The sequence below is a fragment of the Bos indicus x Bos taurus genome, chromosome 10, assembly GCF_003369695.1.
Source record: "Bos indicus x Bos taurus breed Angus x Brahman F1 hybrid chromosome 10, Bos_hybrid_MaternalHap_v2.0, whole genome shotgun sequence".
Lineage (NCBI taxonomy): Eukaryota > Metazoa > Chordata > Mammalia > Artiodactyla > Bovidae > Bos > Bos indicus x Bos taurus.
This window is the reverse complement of record NC_040085.1, coordinates 53829023-53853919: the sequence shown is the minus strand read 5'-3', so window position 1 is coordinate 53853919 and position 24897 is coordinate 53829023. Positions and strand designations below refer to the sequence as shown.

The following is a 24897-nucleotide window of genomic DNA, read 5'->3' as shown; positions in this document are numbered from 1 at the left end:
GGGGATGGTCTTGATCCCTGTCTCCTGTACACTGTCACGAATCTCATTCCATAGTTCATCAGGCACTCTATCTATCAGATCTAGGCCCTTAAATCTATCTCTCACTTCCACTGTATAATCATAAGGGATTTGATTTAGATCATACCTGAATGGTCAAGTGGTTTTCCCTACTTTCTTCAGTTTAAGTCTGAATTTGGTAATAAGGAGTTCATGATCTGAGCCACAGTCAGCTCCCGGTCTTGTTTTTGTTGACTGTATAGAGCTTCTCCATCTTTGGCTGCAAAGAACATAATCAATCTGATTTCGGTGTTGACCATCTGGTGATGTCCATGTGTAGAGTCTTCTCTGTGTTGTTGGAAGAGGGTGTTTGCTATGACCAGTGCATTTTCTTGGCAAAACTCTATTAGTCTTTGCCCTGCTTCATTCCATATCCCAAGGCCAAATTTACCTGTTACTCCAGTTGTTTCTTGACTTCCTACTTTTGCATTCCAGTCCCCTATAATGAAAATGACATCTTTTGGGGGTGTTAGTTCTAAAAGGTCTTATAGGTCTTCATAGAACCATTCAACTTCAGCTTCTTCAGCATTACTGGTTGGGGCATAGACTTGGATTACTGTGATATTGAATGGTTTGCCTTGGAAACGAATAGAGATCATTCTGTTGTTTTTTGAGATTGAATCCAAGTACTGCATTTCGGACTCTTTTGTTGACCATGATGGCTACTCCATTTCTTCTGAGGGATTCCTGTCCGCAGTAGTAGATATAATGGTCATCTGAGTTAAATTCACCCATTCCAGTCCATTTGAGTTCACTGATTCGTAGAATGTCGACATTTACTCTTGCCATCTCTTGTTTGACCACGTCCAATTTGCCTTGATTCATGGACCTGACATTCCAGGTTCCTATGCAATATTGCTCTTTACAGCATCAGACCTTGCTGTTATCACCAGTCACATCCACAGCTGGGTATTGTTTTTGCTTTGGCTCCATCCCTTCATTCTTTCTGGAGTTATTTCTCCACTGATCTCCAGTAGCATATTGGGTATCTACTGACCTGGGGAGTTCCTCTTTCAGTATCCTATCATTTTGCCTTTTCATACTGTTCATGGGGTTCTCAAGGCAAGAATACTGAAATGGTTTGCCATTCCCTTCTCGAGTGGACCACATTCTGTCAGATCTCTCCACCATGACCCACCCGTCTTGTGTTGCCCCCACGGGCATGGCTTAGTTTCATTGAGTTAGACAAGGCTGTGGCCCTAGTGTGATTAGATTGACTATTTTCCTGTGAGTATGGTTTCAGTGTGTCTGCCCTCTGATGCCCTCTTGCAACACCTACCGTCTTACTTGGGTTTCTCTTACCTTGGGCGTGGGGTATCTCTTCACGGCTGCTCCAGCAAAGTGCAGCCGCTGCTCCTTACCTTGGACGAGGGGTATCTACTCACCACAGCCCTTCCTGACCTTCAACGTGGGATAGCTCCTCTAGGCCCTCCTGAGCTGGCGCAGCCACCGCTCCTTGGACTTGGGATTAGTCCTCTTGGCCACTGCCCCTGGCCTCCGGTGTAGGGTAGCTCCTCTCGGCCGCCGCCCCGAAGCCGGGAGGACCCCATGCCTGAAGGGCGGCAGCCAAGAGGAGTTACCCCACGTCCAAAGTCAGGGGCAGCGGCCGAGAGTGCCAGGCTGCGACAGCGCAGGAACGGCCAAGAAGAGCTACACAAGTCCGAGGTCAGGGGCGGCAGCCGAGAGGAGCTACCCTACGTTCGAGGTCAGGGGCGGCAGCTGGGAGGAGCTACCCCACACCCGAGGCCAGGGGCTGCAGCCTGGAGGATCAACCCCATGTCCAAGTAATGTAAATTGGTGCATGAAAAGCAGTATGGAGGTTCCTCAAAAAACTAGAGTTGCCGTATGACCCAGCAATCCCACTCCCAGGTATATCTTTGGATAAAACTATAATTCAAAAAGATACATACAACCCAATGTTCATAGCAGCACTATTTACAATAGCCAAAAACCAGAAACAGTCTACATGTCCACCAAAAGATGAATGGATAAAGAAGATACAGTGTGTGTGTATACACACACACACACACACACACATATATACACACACAACAGAATACTACTCAGCCACAAAAAAGAATGAAATACTATCATTTGCAGCAACATGGATGCAACTAGACATTGTCATACTAAATGAAGTAAGTCAGAAATAGAAAGACAAATACCATATAATATCACTTATATGTGGAATCTAAAATATGGCACAAATGAATTTATCTACGCAACGAAAATAGGTTCACAGACAGAGAGAACAGACTTGTGGTTGTCAAGAAGGGAGTAGGGGTGGAGGGATGAATTGAGAATCTGGAATTAGCAGATACAAACTATTATATCTAGAATGGATAAAACAGCAAAATCCTTCCCTGTCCTACTGCATAGCACAGAGGACTATATTCAAAACCCTGTAATAAACCATAATGGAAAGAGAAAAACAAGTATTTCAGTGGTCAATTGAGTGACACAGAATAATTTTTTTCAGAGACAAGCACAATTTATTTCTACATTATGTTTCATGAAACTTGAAAGTCTCAGTGTCACAAGCTAAACCACAGAAGCTGCCCGTCAATGCCCCACCCTAGACCCTTTCTCTCTAGCCAGCCTGCTGGAGTCTTCTGGACCATGCTGGCTTAAATTCTCTATTTGAATCCTACCATAGGTCATGAACCTCTATGAGGTTCATGAGAAATCATTGGCTTTTTCCCAAGAAAAATGCACAAACACATAAGCACATAAATTCAGAATCAATTTTAAGAGGTTCGGAGACTCCTTGAAACACATTTATGGAGCCAGGCTGAACCCCCTGGTCTAAACCATTGCCTGCAGAGGGCAGCAGGGCAGCTGTAGCCCACACTGAGAGCTGCATTCAGGAAAGTTGGGGACACTGTAGAACTTGATTAGTTTTTTGAAGGCACTCTTCTTCAGCATCATCACCTCTTCTGGGAACCTAGAAAAGATTCTGACCCGGGAGGAGCTGCCATTCTTCACAGAGCCTTCAGTGGTCAGTTGCTTTTGAGCACTCACAGGCACGCTATTGCAACTGAGGGAACGTACTGCCTTCCTCTTGTTCTGCACAGACAAATAACTGAACAGGAAGGAGGACAGCTTGTGCTCAGTGACGTCTGGAGCCTCTTCAGAGAAGCAGTCATCCAGTGGGTCCAGCAGGGTTTCAAGATGCCGGCTCACAGGACTGGCTCCCACACGCGGAGGCTGCATGACGATCTTCCTGGAATGGGCTGGGTCATCGCCTGCCCCGTTGACAGAGGGAAAGGACATCTCCTTGGCCAAGGCTCTGGGGCCCCTGGTTTGGAGGATGAGGTTCGCTCCCTGAGGGCTGGGTTGGGAAGTACAATGCTGACTCAGGATGAGAGTGGCAGCATCCTGAATGAGATTCCAGTCTCTCAGGATGTCATCCCTGGTGGTGAACTGGGATGTCACAGTGAAACGGATGATCAACTTGTCCTGGATAGTGGCTGGAATGAGGAAGAGACGGCCAGCTTTAGCTATTTCCTTTAACACGCTTTCTGTGAGGCAGTTAGGACCCTGTTTGAAGGATAAAGACAAGAGCACACCACATTATTCCCAGTAAGCATCCCCAGAAGCCCAGTATTTACATATCCAAGAGGCTGAAAGTCACCAAATAACACCCTTCACGTGAGACGGAAGATGGCATTACCTTGAGACGAAAAACCACCAGGCCAAGGTGCCTCTTGGCAGGAATTTCAAAGAAAGGGTCATTTCTGACCAGAGATTCAAAATACTTAGCCATTTCCGTGCCCTAGAATTGTGAACATCAAGAGAACTGAGATTATTAACAGGAAGAGAAGACTGTGCATAAAACTTCGCCCTGCTAAACAGGTTTAAAGCTGTCACGCCTGTGAACCATAGAGACCTAAGTGACTTCTGCCTGATTTTCTTCTCCATTTGATTTAGTTCCAAGCTATGAAACCTCCAGTGGCTCTGTATTTCTTGTCACATTAGCTCCACTTTGAGAACTCATGTCTCAAGGCCCTCTTTCAACCACTCCCAGAAAGAGAAGGCTTGCAGGACCCTAGTTTCCCAACCAAGGTTTGAACCCCGGCCCTCAGCAGTGAAAGTACATAGGGCTAACCATGGACCACCAAGGAATTCCCAGAAGCCACCTGCTTTGCCATTAAGGCAATGTGCCCTCATAAACCAGCTTCAGGTGTCTCAGCATCCAGACTGGCCAAGGGGGCTGGCAAGGGCCCACACGCAGCCAGGAGCCTCTTGCAGGTGCAAATGCTCAGAGGAAGCAACATCTGTTTCTCCTGCACATGAAGGCACAATGCGGGCTGTGACAGCCCTGCCCCCATATCCTAAGTCTCCATCTTCCCCTAACCTCTCAAACATTTTCACCTCAAATGCCCTTTATCCTCTTTTTTCTGACATTCCACAAAGAATATATTTTTACCTATTATCCTCATGGAGAGGGCTTTAAACCTGTTTAGTGGGTACAGAGTTTCTGCTGGGGATGAAGGGAAAGTTCTGGAAATAGTAATGACAGTTGCACACTTTGTGAGTGTACTTCATACCACTGAATTGTGCACGTAACAATGGTTAGCGGTGTCTCTACTCAATGTTATATGGAAGCCAGGATGAGAGGGGAGTTTAGGGGAGAATGGAAACATGTATACATATGGCTGAGTCCCTCTGCTATTCCCCTGAAACTATTACCATCGTTAATCGGCTCTACCCTAATACAAAATACATTTTTTTTTAAAAAAGAAAGAAAAAAAATTTTTAAGATTAAAGTTTAAGGGTTATGTTATCTATATTTTACCACAATAAAATAATTTTAAAGTTTTGTACCATATTGATCTTTTACTGAAGTTATCATTTTTAATTTCCTATTTTTTTTCTTAGAATTACTAACTAAATAAGGCTAAAACTTACCCCCCCCTTTTTTTTGCCCTTTCATTTTTAAAAACTTCCCCAGGTAACCAGAAGGATCTTAATAAACTATTTGCTAAGTAATTGCTACTACCTGACTCTCACACTGGCTACTCTATTTCAAGAGAAATCAAAAGGATTTAGCTAACAATCTTTTTGACTTGCTACATACCTGATCCAGAATCACTTTATCTCTCCAAGGCATGGTCTGTTTAAAATTATCTCCAATCTCTGCCTAAGCACTTTTCATTGTCAAGCCCTAAAACTCTCTCTCAGGGAAGCACTCCACTAAGTGTTTTCTAGCTGTTTTATAATTTTGCAATTTACTTTCTAATTCTGTCATCATTTCCCCCTGTACCTCCTTCCCTCCAAACCCATTTCCATCTTGCCCTACCAATTTTGAGAACTTTCTGTGTAAATTTTTCTTACATCTACATGAGTAAGACATCTCAGGTACAAATCCAGACAGGACGGCAGGTGAACAGTGAGGGAAGCTCCTGGGAGAAGCGGAACTTAATCTCCTGGCATCATTTGGAGAGGAGAGGGTGGTTCAGGAGGGTGAAACCCAGGTGAAGGTGCAGAGGCGCACTGAGGACGGAGCCGGAATGGGCCGGGAGAAGCCTGAGCTTAGAGGCTGATGACTGGGTCCTTGAAAGCCAGGCCCCAGAGGCTGGGCCCGGTGCAGGAAAAGGGGAGCTGATGGGAATCAGGGACTTTGAGCTGGGAAGAGGCAGCATGAGGGAGTGGGCCAGCACCTGCAGGTCACTATCCAGCCCTAAGTTGGAAGCAAAAGCATTTTCCTGACAATTTGTAGCCTCCACCACCTCATCCCCTAGCAACTACATTTCAGTCTTGAGTCTGAAAGTCAATCTAGAGAGAGCAAAAGTGCCTCATGTCCCTCAGCAGGCTGGGTGACAGCCGCTCATTGATCAGCACCCCCAACACCTTGATGTTAATAACAAATGTAAAATTACCAGCCAGTCATCCTTAGTGATTCAACCATTTCATTGGGCTTTGTATTTGTTCAAGAAGGAAAGAATTCCCTAGAGGAAAGGTGGACAGAGAAGACACACAGAGGAACAAAGGATGACGTTTTTGGATTAAGCCTGCTGCTTTTATTCAACAACCTGGTCTTTCTCGTGGGCACTTGTAAAAATGAGAGGAAAACACTGCTGACAAAAATTCTTAGTTAAGTTCCACCCCTTCCAGGAAGAATATGACACAGCCTTAGCCATTTTGTCTAGTGCTGCTTGACAAAAATCTTAGACATAATACAGATTGCAAGTCACTGCACCCCCTGGCTCAGTTCTTACCTGTGAAGTGCCCCTACAGAGGTGTCACAGTGAGACTGTCATTGTGAAATTTACCAACAAAATTTAAATGTGGTCTGAATACATTTAAACTTTTATTTTTATGTAGTTATAAATTCACAGGTACTTATAAGAAATCATAGACCACATGCTCTCTTACTCATTTTATTACAATGATGACAGCCTGCAAATTTATACTACTGTATCACCACCCGCATATTGACATGGACACAATCTACAAATTTTATAGATTGGGGGTTACCAATACTCACCTGTGTATGTGCTTGTGTGTATTTTGATCAATGCAATTTTATCACATGTGCAGGTTTAATAAATATGAAGGTTTACAAACAAACAAACAAAAAAAGAATGGCAGAGGGACTGTACCTATCTCAGTCACCTCTGGGTCTCTTTCCTAACACAATAATTTTTTTGTTGAATTGAGTTGAAATAAATTGTACCAAATATGCCTTCAGTAAATACTTACTGACATAATGCAGACTCGGTAGGTCTACATGTCTAAGCCAGGAGAGCCAGGTTTCTGGCATAACCATGAGAGTGACTAACATTTCCAGACAGCTGTGACAATGCGAGTAATTATTTAAAACACAGGCTCCTACCCTGGGCACATGCCGCCCTTTGATTTACTCTCTATTTCTTTCTCTGCAAACCAGGTTCTCGGGCCATGCCCACCTGGCACTCGATAGTAGCAGAAGGGATGGTGAGACACTCAGGTGGGCAGGACAGACACCAGACAGCCCTTGGAGTCACGTTCTGCTCAGTGATCCTCTAGCTAACAAACAGATGGCCACCCTGAATAATCAAGTCCCAGGAGTTCAGGAACAGGCCCAGACATCTGAACCATACATCACAAGTCCCTAGGGCAGGTCTGCAAAGCAGAAACCAGCCTTCCTCCCCACGAGGCCACAAAGAGAGCCCAGGCTCCACCCACATCTGCCCACTACATACATGTCTGACATGCGCTTGAAGATTCTTCACCCCAAAGGACCGAATCACGAACCAGAGTTTAATAGAGCGAAAGCGTCGGCTCAAGGGGATCTGCCAGTGCTAGAACAAAGGAACACAATGCTCGTGGTTAAAGACAGGGACCCCCGCTGCTCCCACACACCCACCCTGGGCTTCATCATCAGTTGCCCACACAGCCCTCCAGGGATGCATGCTGTCACCATGACTCCCGGGCCGGTTGGTAAGAAGCCAGGCAAGTTACCCGGAGGCCGCTTCATCATGTGACCAAACCCTAATGAAGTTGGCCCTAAGAGCAGCACAGGTGGACGTCAAGTCCATAACCCTGAACCAAGGAGAAGACGTTTGCTTTAAATGCTAAACGTTTCACCCCAGGCTGAAATTCAAGATAGGGCGAAATACAACTTTCTCTATAAAGAACCTAAGTTACTTGAATTGCAAAAGATAAAGTTTTATTTCTATTCCAGAAAATAAAGTTTTATTTCTCTTACAACAATGTAAAGTGTGGGGGTCAAGAGCTCAGATGCTTGAGTCTTGAAAACCTGGGTTTCTGCTCCAGCTCCTCCTCTTACTGCCTGTGCCCTCGGGCACTGCTGCCTCACTGGCTCCTCGTGAGACAGGAATGAGCAGCACCTCCAGGGAAGCGGTGTGAAGAGAACCAGGGTGAAGAGCTTCACAGGAAACTGTCAGTAGATGTTGGCTATTTAGATGATAAAATGGGAGCCACCAATCACAGCGGCATTTCTGCCTAGAACCAAGATGATCATTACTTAATATCACTGTCCTTTCCTCATCAGCCTCTGTTACACTCAAATTGACCCTTTGCTCCTGGTGACCAAGTCCAACCGAGCTTAAAGTTCAAGGTTGCGGGCACCAAAGAGCTGAAAATGTTCAAACCAATTCTACGCCAATCTCTAAGGTCTGAAAACAGAGCAAAGGGTTTGGAAAATATTTGCAATTGTCCTGTTGAGTACTGTGAGTTCAAATGACCTCCTCCTCAAGTGTCAGAAAGATTTGCCACAATTTCTGTTGACTAAAAATAAATATTTGTTCCATCAAATATTTATCTAGTCCTTCACAGAATGGCCTAATCCTCAAAACTGTGCACATCTGCATCCTTCACCCCAGTTCCCGATTCAGGCACATTTTGGACATGACCCCTTGGTTGATGGACAATGTTTGTATCGAGTACTAAGCCTTTGATTTCTAAGCAAAACACTCCAGTGTTGACGACCAGCTTGGGGACTTTCTCTACCAGCAGAGGGCATCAAAACCTGGATACAGGACAAAAATCCCTGTGACAAGGAAAGTGTAAACTCCACCCTTAGTTAGATGGACACTCCAGATGCAGACTATTGAATGGATAATAGTGGTCTTTCCTAAAAATATAATTTTCCAGATGGCTATGGCCAATTGACTATTATAACTGACCAGCAAATTAAATGAGAAACAGAGATGATTTTCATTTTGGTTTCTTTACAGTCTGTCCATATCCCCCAGTTGTTCCTCTTGTCACTATTCTGAAATCAATCCTTGCTGACCCAGGAGGGTGATTCTAGCTGACATTTTCTGTTGGAACAGGAAATTTGGACATGGCTCTTCTTTGGTGATACTCAAGGTATCACCAAATCTTTTCTATGTCCTATCAAGGTTTTGCCAGTCTCCCTGCCAAGGACAAGACAATGCCCTCTCCACTAACTGTGGGGAGAAGAGGAAGCTTCCTGATGTCAGAGGAATCTAGCCCTGATAATAGGTGGCTCCAGGGTCCCAGGGATGAAGTCCTCAAGTCTTCTCTACCAGGTTGCTGCTCTATTTCTGGCTCATCTTTAAATGGCTGAGCTTTTATTTAAAGTTTCAGTCACCTGAGTGAAAAAGAGCTTGAGGTATGAGTCAGAGCAGCAGTGAAGATCCCTGGGATCACAACGGACAGCAGCTTCAAGTTTCTAGGAATTGCTTCAAGATTTGAAAATTAAAATCCATAAGATTAGAGGTGGGGGGAGGAAAAAATAAAGTAGCACCTTCTGGTTGTAGAAATATTCATAGTAAGATTTCCCTGGATCAGTGCTAAGAAAAGTTCAATTTAACATTCTTATGAGTGATCTGCAAGAGACAGAGCACTATAAAATCTCGAAAGTGATGGGAATGAGCCACAAGAAGATCCTGAGATAGGGTTGTGGACAAAAAACAAAAACACAAAAAGTAAATAAAATCCAAAATGGGCCAAGGTAAAAAAATGCTCTTAAGTTATGATGATCCAAGTTTACTTACAGGAAAATAGGCATCATATCATACTCACGAGAGAAACCCAGAATTATCCCTAAAGATATCTGGCCCTTGGGCTGCTGTATTTTTTTATTAAAAAAAAATACTGAAAACCCAATACACAGGGCAGTAGCAATGAAAGAACCATTATTCTTCTATTTTTATCAACTTCTGGAGGGTCCTCCCGGACCACTGTAAGCTTATTGTCAGAAATTCTAATCAAAAAGCTTTGAAAAAAAATCTAAAGAAATATGAACTGGTCCAAGGGATAGTAACCAATATAATCAAGAGATGATAGAGTGATTAGTTTAGGACTAAAAGGGCTAGATGCTTCAGCCCAAGGCAAGAAGACAGAACCGTCTCTTCGCAAAAAATGACTCACAGATAGCAGACATTGCTCTCTGTGCTTCTCTGAATTCATTCATTCAATCCTCACCCTCATTTTATAGATGAGAAAACCTAAATAGTTTAAGTCATTTGCCCAAGTCCACACAAATTAATAAATGGAGAAGCCAGAATTCAAATACAGGTCATCTGTCTTTGGTACCTACATACTTAATCTCTTTACTATACAACAAATCTCTGCAGCTTAAAAGAAGAGCTTTTAGAAATGTCATGCCTACCATTTATGGAGCATGTACCACATTTTCAGGAATAAGTGACCTACATGTATGTTTCCACTGCAGCCTCACAATACCCTATGAAACCAGTATCACCATGCCCATTTTGCAGATGAGAAAGTCAAGGCTGAGAGAGGTTCACTAAGTTTCCCAAAAGCCCCCTGCTTGTATGGAATCTCAGAGCCAGCTCATCTCAGTATCCCTCGCTTTGGCTATGTTATATGTAACAAGGCTGAGAGAGGTTCACTAAGTTTCCCAAAAGCCCACTGCTTGTATGGAATCTCAGAGCCAGCTCATCTCAGTATCCCTCGCTTTGGCTATGTTATATGTAATTTACTAGTTTCCATCACTGGGTGTGTGTGTGCTAAGTTGCTAAGAGTCCTGTCCGACTCTGCAACCCCATGGACTGTAGCCCGCCAGGCTCCTCTGTCCATGGGATTCTCCAGGCAAGAAAACTGGAATGGGTTTCCATGTCCTCCTCCAGGGGATCCTCCAGACCCAGGGACTGAACCCACATCTCTTAAGTCTCCTGCATTGGCAGGGGGGTTCTTTATCACTAGCACCACCTGGGAAGCTCTTACATCCCTGTCTCCCCTATAATTAAAGGAAGGACCCATCTTCAGACTGAGAAGTAAATCTGAAGAAGTTATTTCCCCAAGAGACAGTACAGACTGAGAATGTGGACAGCATCAAGAGACTGAGGTGCAGCTATTGGGCAGGAAGGAATGCTTGGAGGCATCCAGAACTTCAGGAAGGGTACCCATTGCCCCACCCCCATCGTGTAGCTTCCCACAGCGCCTCGACAGGGACAAAAGGAGGACAGTGGTGTAAGCAAGGAGCCTCTTCTCCTGCCTGTGGAAATTCTCCACCCTGCTCTGCTGCTGGGGAGTAAGCAGAAAAGATTACCCAGGACGGAGGCAGAAGGGAACTGGGAGAATGTTTAAATGCCACAGATACTTAGGAAACTTGCACACTGCCTCAAAGGTTGGTCAGATTTTCTAGGGTTTTTTATAAAGTTTTCTGGGTTTCATTCCGTATGCTCAGGCACGGTTTGAATCTGAAGGTACACGGCGGTCATACTGTGGGATGGGCTCAGAATGTGAGGGAAGGAGAGCCTTGGGGGATAAGAAGCAGCCAGTTTTCCATCTTAGAGGCTGCCAGGCTGTCCAGACTCACCATGAAGTCGGTGGCCACGCCCGAGTCAGCGTGCCTGAGGTAGACGGGGTCTACGCTGAAGGTCTGCTGCAGCTTGTACTTGTCCTTGACCCTGTGGGGTTCCAAACGGGCATCAGTGGGCTCAGGCCTCTCTAGAGCAAGCGAGGCCTTCCCACAGGCTGGGGGCCCGGCTGCCACACTCACCAGAAGCCGGTGCAGTCAAAGTGCACCATCATCCACTTGGAAGGGTTAAAGGTGAAGGAATCGGCATACTCGATGCCCTTCAGAAAGCCCCGGAACTCGGGGCACAGGAAGGCAGTGCCTGCGTAGGCAGCGTCAATGTGCAGCCACAGCCCCTCACGGGCACCTGCGGAGGCAAACGTCACCTGCTGGGGGTGGCAGCGCGGGTGGTCGTTGGTTGTCGCCAGTCAGCTAAAAGGCATCTTTCGCCTGGCCTGGCTGCGAGGGAAGGACTGGACAAGGATGCCCAGGGCGGAATGGGACACAGAGGCATGTGGGCACAGGGGGAGGGTGTCAGTGCAAGGAGTGGGGCTCAGGGAGGCAGGGCCACCCCTATGGGGAAAGCCTACGAGCCTCACCCTGGCCTTTCCTCTCACCGACCAGACGGGCAACACCCTCTTGGGCTCCACTCAGAGCCTTCTGGAACAGAAACCAATTTACCACTGGCCCAGAGAACAAGGTTAATGCATCCAATACAAACATGAGAGAGGGAGGGGCTCTGTTCCCTCGTGGGCTTCTCACTTGAGAATTCTGAACAGTCACATTTGGGCTTCTCTTCTGCCCTTATTCCCCACACTCGGGTGTTTACTCTGCCCTGCCCTTTTCATTTTCTTAGCTGAGACTAGAAAATATTCCACTATGCCTCATTTACCCTGTGTTTTGGATACACCCTGCTTTAAGCAGATTTCAACATACAAGGGAGAGGGTGAGAGACCTGAGGACCTCCCACTTGCTGCCTCCAGGATAGGATGCAAGGGAGGTCAGCTCAGTCCCCCACTGTAGAAGCGGTGACCTGGCTGCCTGGGAGAAGGCACTCGTGACCTCTGGTGACTCCTCCCACACTCTGTGCCTTGACCAAGGAGGGACAGGAGAATTCCACTGAGCTGGCTTCAGGCTCTTATTCTAGGGAACATGTTAAAACTCATCACTTGTCTTCCTAGCCAGACGGGGCAGACACTTACAGATGGGGCCCAGCTCTGACAGGCAGTCAAATGCACAGACCCCAGTGGTCCCCAGCGTTGCACAGACCTGGGGGAAAACAAAGGCAGTTAACATGGGAAGATAGGCTGGTGTGATACATTTGGCCTGAAAAAAGATTTCGTCAAAGACATTATCTACCCCATGCATCCGACTGGAACAGCGGGTATTTCACACTGTTTTAACATGACCCACAGTAAGAAATTATGCACTGAAGAACTGATGCTTTCAAATTGTGGTGCTGGAGAAGACTCTTGAGAGTCCCTTGGACTGCAAGGAGATCAAACTAGTCAATCCTAAAGGAAATCAACACTGAATATTCATTGAAAGGACTGAGGCTGAAGCTCCAATACTTTGGTCAACTTATGTGTAGAGCTAACTAACTGGAAAAGACCCTGATGCTGGGGAAGATGGAGGACAGAAGGAGAAGAGGGCGACAGATGAGATGCTTGGATGGCATCACCGACTCAATGCACATGAGCTTGAGCAAACTCAGGGAGATAGTGAAGGACAGGGAAGCCTGGCGTGCTGCAGTCCACGGGATCACAAAAAGTTGGACACAACTTAGCAACTGAACAACAACAACAGTAAGAAATATCTTTTAGAGAGCCACCTAGGACATACACACATGTGTATTTGAAATAAAAGTTTTACCACACAATGCATATTCTCAATACAGGAAGGTACTCTCATATTTTCTATTTCTTATTTTTTTCTTTTAGTGCTGGTTATGACCCACACAACTTATTTCCTAACATACCAACTCATACTTTATAAAACAATGTATTTGAGGACCTTTTGGCTCTTGTTTGCAGCCTGTTACTTACCTGAATTCTGCCAAAATTCCTTCCTCCCCTTCCAACTCTACTGTTCTGAGAACGTGGTCTGACTTACAAAGATGGGCACCAGGCCCCTTTCCCTGTCCTCCTTGATGGCTTTCTGAAGAGCTTCCCCTCGGAGCGAGAAGTTCTCATCCACAGGCAGAAATTTCATCTTGACCAGGGAAATCAGACCAGCCTTTTCCACCGAGGAGTGGGCCTAGAAGGACCACGGAAACCTGTTAGCAGAGTCGTCCGGGAATGAGCACTCCCAGAAACCACTGAAACCAGACAAAGGGAAGCAAATACAGTATCTGATGATTGTCTTATCCCACAGTTCCTTGGAAAATCTCCCAGGCCTGAGTAGCCCTGAACCCAGCAAGCTTCTGTCTACAGGGAAATCACTCAAGGATTAAGACTCCAGAAGCCAAGCCTGAAGGCAACTCACCTGGTCGGAGGCATAGGCCACAAGCCGGGCGTTCAGGAAGGACTCATCCGCCTCAGGCTCAGAGGCTTTCATTTCCAGGATTTTGTTCTTCCTTGCTGCCAGCAAGGCGATCAAGGTGGACTCGCTGACTGTGCTCTGCAGTGGAAGAAGGGTAGCTTCTCCATGTATTCTCTTGACAAATTCCCTAGCTTCATAGGTGTGTGTGTGTGTGTGTGTAATAGCTATTCTTGAGGAAGCACACACACAGCTCCTGCTTAAGGAGCTGCCTCCCCCCACTCCCCAGCTCGCATGCCTGTTCTCCATCTCCATTCACAACCTCTTATGCATTCCTGGGACACCTCCCTCTCCTATAACTTTCCAATTTTCAACAACATCTTTATAGGCTACAGGCACCAAAAAGAGAATGTCCAGAGAATGCTTGATACATGTCTGCTTATAGATATGTTTGTTCCCTGTGTTAAAAAAAAAACAAAAACTTTTAATGTATTCATTCGGCCAAAAAGTTCAGATATTTGGCCAAAAAGCTCAGATCTTCCCATACCATCTTATGGAAAAACTCTAACTTTTTAGCTAACCCAGTATTGTGTGAAATGGAGTTTGTTTCCGCAGGGATATCCCAGAGAGGGAGGGTCCTGGCCCACGGGCGAGAGGACTGGGGCCACAGTGTTGCTGCCAATGGCTCTTGTGACCTTAAGCTAGTATCGCCCCTCCAGAAAGCTCTTTCCGTTTATAAAATGGAGAGTGACTCTTTCGCTGCCTCCCAGAGGGGACCACCATAATCCAAAAAAGATTAGGCAGGATTTTGCTCTGGCCATGACTGTGGGAACCCTGGGGGCCACCTCAGCAACCTCCCAAGAATCTGGATGTTCTTCGTCATTCGTTTGCTCAGACTTCGGTGTCCTGGCTCCTTGAAATCTTCAGGTGACCTACAACTGATTGGTCACTGCTGAAAAGCCTGGCAGACTGTGTCATAGAGAGTGGTATAGACCAGATCCCACAAGATATTCAGTGGCTAAAAATTACTCCACAGTAAGGAAGCCAGCAGAATAGTCATAATAATATAATGATACCACCTTCTATCTATATAGCAATTCATAGTTTACAAAGAACTTTCTGCCATCCTACTTGACCTGCATCACATGATCACTGTCTACATATGTGGACAGTGATGCTCAGGGAGATGACAGGACCAGACCAAGTTCATAGAGCTGATGGATACAGGAGAAAGCACTGTTTGGATTTAGACAGGCCTGGGGTTTGAAGCCTCATTCTTCCACTCACCAGCTGTATGATCTGGAGCAAAATTTTAACCTCTCTGAGCTCCAGTGCTCTGGTTTCAAACATCTGGGATGATGTCTAAATGACACTATTTACCTACAGGATTCTTGAGATAATTAGATGAAAAGCAAGATCGTGCCCAGCAGACATTTAGCATGTTCTTCCAGATATAATATCTGAAGCTGTAACTATCTGCTAACACCCACAAGGTCTACAACATGCAGTAATTTGTCTTTCTTGTGAGGGTCAGATTTAATTAGTACAAGACTGGAAGGAGATGGGACTTCCCTGGTGGTCCTAGTGGTTAAGAATCCACCTACCAATGCAGGGGACACAGGTCTGATCCCTGGTCCAGGAAGATTCCAACTAAGCCCGTGTGTCACAACTGCCGAGCCCAAGTACCACAACTGCTGAAGCCCGCACACCCGAGAACCTGTGTGCTGCAACAAGAGAAGCCCAAGCACCACAGCTAGAAAGTAGCCTCCATGCGCCACAACTAGAGAAAGCCCATGTGCAGCAACAAAGACCCAGTGCAGTCAAAAACTTATAAATAAATACATAATCGTTTTAAAAGACTAGAGTGAGAGAGGGAGTCACTTAGCTAGCAAATGGGTGCAGGAAACATCCCAGTTCTCACCTCAGGGCAGCACAGCTACTTTTATTTAATAGATGAATTCACTGAATCCTAACATCCACCCTTTGAGGGAATAAAAATTATGATTATTATTTCTTTACCTAATCATAAAATCAAGAAAATGACACATTACAGAAGAATTCAAGAATCTGGGGCTTCTCAAAGGTCTCAGAACCAAGCCCTCATGAATGTCAAGGGTTTATAGATTAAGTACCTAGCAATGTGCACAGCCTATGGGAGGCACCCAGCAAGCTCCTCTGTGCTGCACTGCTCTTGACAAAAACATTAATATTTGAAGAACTATCATTTGACAGATAGTCAAAAGACAGGATTAGAGGATAAGATAAATTGATTGTTAATTTCTCTCACTGGCAAGGATCTCCTGGACCTAGGAGGGTGGGTAAGAAGTCTGTGCTTGCCTTCTCTTTTCCAATTACCATAAGGTGTATCACGGGACAAGAGAGGGGAGTTGTCAGATTATAAACTAAGAAATTTGAATCAGGTGATCCCAGAAATGTGATCACATGTTGACATTTTTTGTGTGTTTGTGAGTGCATGCTAAGTACATGTCTGACTCTTTGCGGCCCCATGGACTGTAGCCTGCCAGGCTCCTCTGTCCATGGGATTCTCTAAGCAAGAAAACCGGAGTGCATTGTTGTGTCCTCCTAGAGGGGATCTTCCGGACCTAGGGATCAAACCAGCGTTTCCTGCATCTCCTGCATTGGCTGGCAGATTCTTTACCACTCGCGCCACCTGGGAAACCCTGCTGACATTTTGTGTTGTGCTGTGCTTAGTCGTTCAGTCGTGTCCAACTCAGAAGCCCTGTTGACATTTTAATCATTTTCCCAAAAAAAAGCTAAAAGAAGGGTGGAGACAGTGGTGGCTGCATTTAAAGGCAACAGAAGTCAAGATGGTAGTGACAGCAATGGAGGGAGCAAGGACTGTGGTGGGGTTGTAATATCTGTGATGGTCACGTAGGTCGTGACAGTGGTGGTGGTAATGGCGACAGCAGTGGCAGTGACGGTGGTGTGAGTGACATGGCAGAAAGTCCATAGAAAACTGAGAACTGCCCAGACAAGTTTGGCTTATCTTTTCCTACTCAGTCCCTATGCTACGAGGAGGCACCTGCAAGACGCCTCCCCCCTGGCTGCCAGGGTGGTGGTGCAGGAAGTGCTCCGGGAGTCCCAGCATTTTTGCCAGCCAGTCCATGACGTTCATCTCCAGCTCCGTGCACGCAGGACTGGAAGCCTGAAAAAGGGGAAGCAACTTCATCTGGACTGCTTCAGGGCACCAAGATGCCCCCACCGGCCCCCAAACACATCTGTCTCTGCCTTGACCTTCCCTAGGCCTAACCTATCTTGTCCCTGGAGAAGGGAGAAGGGACCACTTTCGGGTCCTGTGTCCCATCCCTGCCCCATCCTCTGCCAGACCAAAAGGGGAAAAGAAAACGGGGCTTTGGTTCATGCCATCCTCAACGAGGTAAATTCTCCTGTGACTCCAAAGCCTTATGGACAAACAGGCCCAGAAACTTCCATTTGGCTTCCATTTGGCTCCCTAAGTCCCTAAAATATCCAACTGAAAAGCATTCTAAAGGCCAGAGGGAAGTTTTAGGACTAAGAAAGAAACCACTTCCTCCTGGAAAAGATAGAAATTCTCCCAGCTTCCAACCCACCCCACGCACCCACCCCTACACACACACACACACACACACACACACACACACCCTATAATAGTCAAGGCTTAAAATACAGAGCTGTTCTAGGAGGACTCTGGCAAAATTTAAAGCTGATTGGTGCTTAAGAGCTTATTAAGGGAAGTCTTAGGGAATATCCCTAACCCCTCAAAGACAATGTCACCACTAGGTATCAAAGTGCTTAGAGAATGTCAGAAACTGGTAATAACCAGATGTCAGTCCAGATCTCATCTCTATCTATATGAGCTGTGTGGTCTCGGGGAGATAAGTTACTTAAGCCTTAATTTCTTAATTGGCTCCTACAAAATGGGGCCAATACTCATAGTTTTATAGGGTTAAAGAATAAGGTGAGGTCATTTATATAAAGCTTAAGCTCAAAGAAAGTAGCCACTGTTAATATTTACCTTGAAACCCTGTTCAGAAGCCAGGACAAAATATGTCTGTCCCAGGATGTCCCTTCCTGCTATGCCCTCTTTACCACTGGTTATAGCCACAGCCACTGTTACTCACCCAGGTGAATCCCAAGCAGTTGATGGCATCAGCCAGCATGTCTCCCAGCAGTGATGGCCAAGAGGTGAGAGCTGGGTAGTAGGCATGCATATGGGGGCTTTGCCAGTGCACCACCTGGAGGCAAAGCATAGACACAGGTGGCACCAGGGGGCAGGTCCCAGGGCTTTCCTCCTCCAGAGATCCTCCCTGGCATGGGGAAGCACCCACCCTAGAGATTGGCTGACACTATCAAGACAACCAAACGAGTGACACAAATCCATAAAAATAAGACATATTCACAGTTCTTGCTGCCCACATTTCTCCTATTCTAAGCTCGTTCATCAGTGGAGCATTTGCACATAGGCAAAGACCAGAAGGGAATATGCAAGATGAAAATCGCTATGGGAATCAGAGTTGTGAATTCTGGGTACTCTTTGCATTAGTCTCCAATGCTTAGCCCCCACAGCACTCCTATCCAGTAATAAAAGGAAGGGGAGATTGTGCCCTGTAGCAGCAGGTGGCTTATCTCATCCAGTCATTTGCAAAAGGCATCCCTAGTTCTTTGGGCAGGCAGCTCCTGCAGAGGTCAGTGTGCATGGGCTCAAAGCTGTCCTGAGCTTCCCAGTAGAGATGAAGAGAGGAGGAGACCAGAGGACAGAAATACCAGTCCAAGGATATGGGACCCTGCTTCCAGGTTAACCCTTGAGCCCACAGTTGGACTACCCAGATGAAAGGAGGAGCCAGTGGACAGGGACTTCTACAACAAATCTCAGAAACATTTTTGATGGCTCATCGGCCTCCTCTGGCTTCATCTCACCAATCTACAAACATGACCCGTTCATATCTGTGATCACGTCTTTGAGCAAAGCTGTGTTCCCCAAAGGAAGGCATTTCTCATACAGACGTGATGTTCCAAAACCTAATAATTCTTAGAAAGCTACTGAAAGTGCATTTCCTCCATGATCCCTTCCCCAGCCCACATTGATCCCTTCCCCAAACCCATGGAACATTCTCATTCTAGATATTTTACCCTACTGAGAGCCCATGAGATAACACTGTAGTTTATTACTGAGGTATTTCATGTGCACAAATCCCTTTAATCCTTCAAGAGCAAGGACAGTGTTCTGGAGAGTGTGTATAGTAGAAGGAGCACAAGATTTAAGCCCAAGGACACAGGTTCCAGTCCTACCTGTTGGCTATTAACAAGCTGCATGACCTTGCAGATTTACTGTGATGCTAATGAACTTAAGCATCAAGGTCCCATGTTTACATGGGTCTCTTTCAAGATTAATTCTTCATTTTTTTTTTTTATTTAAGGGGGTCCCAAATTTTGCATCCAATTAAGACCTCATAAAACCAGGATCCTCCCCTGTACCTCTCTCTCTCTCGACCTCAGTTTCTCATCATAAAATAAATCCCATCTCCTGGAGTTGTGTGAATTAGCTTGGGAAGAAATTTGTAAAATGTAAAGCACTAATGTTAATGGTAAGCTAATCACATGGTGATAAACATATTACATCCTGACTTGACTCTTAGGTAACAGACCTCTTCCTCTGAATTTCACCAGGCAGATGTCATAGGTAATAACAACATCTTCCACTTTCTATGCGTTATCTTATTTAATTCTCACAGTACTCCTATTAGGAGTTTCTACCATCATCCCCGTTTTACAGATAACAACTGGGGCTGGCAAAGAGAAACAACATCCCCATGATTGCATACATCTGGTAAGGACAGATGGCAGAAATCCAGGACTGCCTGACTCTGGAGCTCAACACTTAAGCAGGATGGCACTCTGCCTTCTCCCCCTGCTCTTCTCTCCCTCCCTCCCTTGGTTTCGCAAACCAAGGCTGGAATTAAGGCAAAAAGAGTTTTTCTTCTTCTGTGTCTCGGGCATGGCGTGGAGGGGGAAATTAACCCAGTTTTCAATGAGGCACTGACCCATATGAGAAAGCAAAGGGCCATCTGCTTTCAGGCCAACTCTCAGAGGCTGGTGCAGCCTGAGAGATGAGATGAAAGATTGGGTCTTCATTATCAATGTGCTTAGTGACAGTATTTTGGAAACCCAGAGAAGGGCTTCCACCTCCTGGCCTTATCAAGAGGCAATTGTCTGTTCTAATAAGATACATGAGATCAGATAAGCTGGAGGAATGCTTATCAAAACAGACAGACCTCTAGGTCCAGAAATGAACCTCTTTAACCACACCCCCAGCAACTGCTGGAATTTCTTTCAGTCAAATGAATCAGCTCATTTCCACCTCTTCTGACAGTTGCTTTTGGTCTCACTAGCAAATTACGGTTGATGACTCCGCCAGTTACATTTTACAGAATGAAATCCATGAGATAATCTTATCAGGAAGCTAGCCTCCCTGGTAGAGCTTTACTGATATAGAAAATGTCAAACGATGCTTGTGAAATAGGCTGAATGGTCAGAGATGAGCATTTGCCTTTGTACAAATTTGCTATCACTTGCTGTGTTTGAAGACTATCTTGCCCCTGCCTCCAGGTGTACTTCTGGCACATCTAAGTCCAAAACTCTTCGGGGGCGATGGGAGCAAGTGTCAAGTCATGCTGGGGAAGGACAGCTGGACACATGGGCTTCAAGACACCAGCACTCCATGCAGGGAGAACTGTCACTTTGGAAAAACAACTAACCTGTCTGAGCCTCAGTTTGGGGATAAAACAAGCCAGTCTACAATGTAGCTAATATGGTGCCTGGCACGTGGCGTGGAGCACAGTAAAAGGCAGCCCCTCAGTGGGAGGAGCACAGTGCACTTGCAGCAGGAGCACTGGGCACAGCTCCTCACCTGGTGCTCTGGGATACCATCACAGCCCACGGTGGCCCCAGCACAAGCCCCAAGCAGCAGCCAGCCTCTGTCAGTTCCCTGGCCCCCTCACACTGTCACCAGGCTGTGCCCCTTGTCATCGAGAGTATAGATGACTCAGGGGGAGCTCTGCCCTACTCCTGAAAAGCAGATCCATCAGGAGATCTCTCTTGGTCAGGAAGGATATAGTTCCCACTTCAGAGGGGAAAGTGACTGGGACTCACTTGGCTTCCTGGCCCCCCAACCTGACAATCGGAATACCCTCAGAGGTGGGTGTTCTTGGCTTCCCTGGTTCCCTTTGGCACATATCAGGATTCCATAGGAGAGCCCTCAGCTCTGCCAACGGGAGCACCAGGAACCGACTCCCACCTCCCTGCTCCATCTTGCTCCCCACAGTCATCCTTCCCCCTCTGGCCCAATTTTCACCACTCACCTTATCCCATCAGATCTCCATCCTTCTGTCAGACAGGCCCTAGGATGCAGTTCTTTCTCCCTCCTGCTCCCCACCCAATTCTACAGGTCAGTCCTGGCACCAGAAACCTAACTTCAGTCCAAGTCCCAGCCCTCCATGTGCCTAGGAGACAGGCTGGGATGTTGGTGGTCTAGGGCCTAGGGGTCATCTCACGTTTACCCAAAGCAGGGTTTCCAGGCCTAGTGCCCACCCTCCTTCACCCCGACATCCAGAATCACCCTGAGGTGACTGCATCTCACCCCAGGCATGATGATTCGCTCAATGTCCCCAAAGATGCTGTCCCAGCTGTCGGGCTCCATGGGCGCACTCTCAGGCAGCTGGGCTCGCAGGTAGCCAGGCCTCACGTCTGGAGTCACCCGCCGCTCCCGCACAGTGGTCAGGTACTGGCAGATGTAGTCCACCATCTCCTTTCCTAAAAGAGAGGCAGAGGCCAGCCTCATGTCCCCTGACTGGGCCTGGCTAACCCATGCCCATTGCCCTTGGGTTAGGGCCAGAGATTTGGTGAGGAAGGAGATGGATTCATGGGCTGAGTCAGGGAGGGTCTGACCCCCAGCACACAGCTTGTCTTCAATTAAAAAATTAAGAGGTGTGCAAAGGAGTGAATGAATGATGCAGAGAGTATGTGACTATATAAATGAACAAGAGGGAAAATTTCCAAGGCCTCAAACTCTAAAACCAAGGTAAAAAAGTGAGAGTGTTAGTTGCTCAGTTGTGTCTGACTCTTTGCAACCCTGGGCTTCCCTGGTGGCTCAGCTGGAAAAGAATCTGCCTGCAATGAGGGAGACCTGGGTTTGATCCCTGGGTTGGGAAGGTCCCCTGGAGAAGGGAACAGCTAACCACTCCAGTATTCTGGCCTGGAGCATGCCATGGACTGTATAGTCCATGGAGTCACAAAGAGTCGGACATGACTGAGCGACTTTCACTTTGCAACCCTATGGACTATAGCCTACCAGGCTCCTCTGTCCATGGGATTTCCCAGGGAAGAATACTGGAGTGGGTTGCCATTTCACCAAGATAAAGTATTTATATTTCCTCCCCTTCCCTTCTCCATATCAATCTTGAACAACTCTCCCACCTTTCTTTTTCTTTTCAAAAAACAGCATATGTATTTATTCATCACCTTATAGGTTCAGGGTAAACACTGTGGCTCTTTCTAACCAGAAATTACACACACACACACACACACACACACACCCTATACTCTTTGTTCGCACAAATGGCAAGCTGCCATACCAGGTTCTGATAAAAGATTTAAAAATTCTATTAGTTCACCATTTCCACTGGACCATTAATTCCTCACATTTTTGGACCTGTGAATATCTTTGAGAATCTGATTAAAACTGTAGATTTATACACATACGATTTTGTGTATAATTTCTGAGGTGCATGGACTCCCCAAAGTACAACCACAGGCCCAGACTAAGAACGCTGCACTAGCCTGAAATCTTGGGGAAATGCAGGACTATCTCTTAATCAACTTATCTCCCTCAGTTCTGTCTCCACCAACACCTCAGTGCCTGGAACAGTTTTCAGATGCTCAAAAAATTTTGTCAAATGAACGAATAAAATAAGGAAGAAAACTCAGACCTTATAAAGCTAATGTGGGATAGATTAAGCAAAGCAACAATTATGAAAGATTCTCCTTTACATGTTTTCCAAATAATCTAGAAACAAATTTTATGTGTGTTTCATACATAGATAGATTTCATGTCTTAAGAGTCAAATCATGTTCCCTTTTTCTTATATCTACTTCCAGTGAATAACCAAGAATGAAATCTGTAATAGGAAAATGTGGTACGTTGATTGAATATTATACATGTTATAAATCTCTTGAAAATTCTACTCTAAGACTTCACTGTAGTCTTTCCTTTCCCTATGTTTTTCTTAACTGCAATCATACCCACCCAAACGTTTGATCCCTGAACAAGTGTGATATGTTCAAGAGGTATACTTCATTAAATGAGGATTTAATAGGGAAAAAAATAAATAGGGAAGAAAAACACCCAGGTCAAATACTTGAAGTCACTGCAAATTATCTATCCTTTCTTCCCTTTCATTTCTGCAGAAAAGGGTCTCTATCTTCAGAGCCTCTGTCTCTTTCTGTCTCTGTCATTGTTTCTCTCCCTCTCCGTCTCTCTCAATATCTATCATTCCTCCTTAGGACTCCCTAGGCTCCTTTCTGCCTGCAAAAGAGAGAGACAAGGAAAGAGAATCTGATGTCTTCCCAATGCATCAGCTCACGAAAAACTCTTATGAACAGAACTAGCCCCAGACAAAACTGTGAAAACTCCCAGTACTTCTCTCTTCTTTGTGCTCTCCTCCAACCGTCCCACGGCCTGATGCCTCTCGTGATTGCAGCAGCAACCCCCCAGTGCTCTGAGAGCCTTGGACCTAGCCCTCCCCTTGTCCAGGGACTGTATGGAATGTTTTTGTGTTCCACACACAGGATAAATGTCCACAGGAACCTGCTCTTGGCTGAATGCCTTTGGAAAGCAATGGAATAAGCTAATGTCCACTGAAATGCAAAGACATAGCTACTTAGTGAGTTATGTCTGGGTAGACGAGAGGAAAAGTTGGATTTTAATATAAGACCATGACTTACCGCAAAATAACCTACGAGTGGGGATGAGGATATAAACACTTACAAAAAGAGAAATTATAAGCAACTACCTATTTCCCCTCTTAGGACAGCCATGCCTGAAAAACAGGATAACCATCTGGTTTTGCTCATCACAGAAGGTTTGAGACACAGTAGGTGCTCTTTAAATACGGTATGAATGACTAAATGAAAGAGCTCTCCAGGCAGAGTCACACAGAGAGAAACAAACAGGAAGAAAGATAAGATTTTTGCAGGGACTGCAGAATACTAAGAGGAATTCTTTTCTCTTTCAGAAAATGAATGATCCCCCCTTTTCCCATTTAGTGGATCAGAAATCCAAATGCCCTATTCTGTGGGAAAGTGGAAAGGAAGAACGTGGCTCAGCAGTGTGGACATCCATGAGAGTTGCTGCCTGAGAGGGATGATGAACAAGAGGCTGGGAAAAGTTTTAAACTCTGATCCCACATTCCCTTCTCAGGAAAGATTTTGCAGAAGCCAATTCTCAAGAGTCAGCTCTAATGCTCCAGTCAAAAGACACCCCAACATCTAAGCAGCAGTTTTAGAAGAGTGGCCATGGGGAAAAGGCCAGGGACATCCATGCTCACCTCTCTCTCTGTACTCTTCAGGCTCCATCATATCCCTCGGGCTCAGGGCTGGCTCCTTCTTGCAGAGGACGCAGTAGAGGATGCGGTCCTGGGTAGCCCTCTGTGCACCCTTTATTTAAAGGGTTCTCCTCTCTTCCCCCCTTAGCTCCACCCCTCAATGTCTCTTCCTCTAGGTTTAATTAATTCCACCCCTTCTTCCCCCAGTCCTTGTTGGGAGCAGAGACCACAACTTTAGCAGGTCCAGAGACCTAGGATAAAAGGCATGTCTAATTAAACAGTGCACTTAGCAGGCAGCCTCCAGGTGGATATGGTAAAGAGCCCTCTTTTCTTTCTGCCCCTGGATTCATACAGTGGAGGACAAGCCTCACACAAAGCTCCCAGCTCTGTAGCCCAGAATGAAGCCAAGCAGGTGCCGACTAAGTAGCAAAGGTTGTTAGTATCATTCTTGCCACTGGGTCCCCATCTGAGCCAGGAGGGAGAAACAGCATTTACAGGGATGCTGTTCTGCTGGCCACACGGGTG

General features: G+C 46.0%; 1 protein-coding gene across 1 annotated transcript; it reads right to left on the bottom strand.

Annotated features, from left to right (window-relative positions):
• Nucleotides 1-2526: 2526 nt before the first annotated feature.
• Nucleotides 2527-24514, bottom strand: HDC (histidine decarboxylase). Its single transcript, XM_027554039.1, has 12 exons — nt 24376-24514; nt 21411-21583; nt 17896-18009; nt 16818-16940; nt 13781-13915; nt 13409-13552; nt 12499-12565; nt 11501-11663; nt 11318-11408; nt 7245-7343; nt 3731-3832; nt 2527-3597 (listed from the first exon to the last, which is right to left on the bottom strand). Exons 1-12 carry the CDS (start codon nt 24404-24406, stop codon nt 2863-2865), a joined length of 1977 nt encoding a protein of 658 aa, XP_027409840.1. The 5' UTR covers nt 24407-24514; the 3' UTR covers nt 2527-2862.
• Nucleotides 24515-24897: the final 383 nt, after the last annotated feature.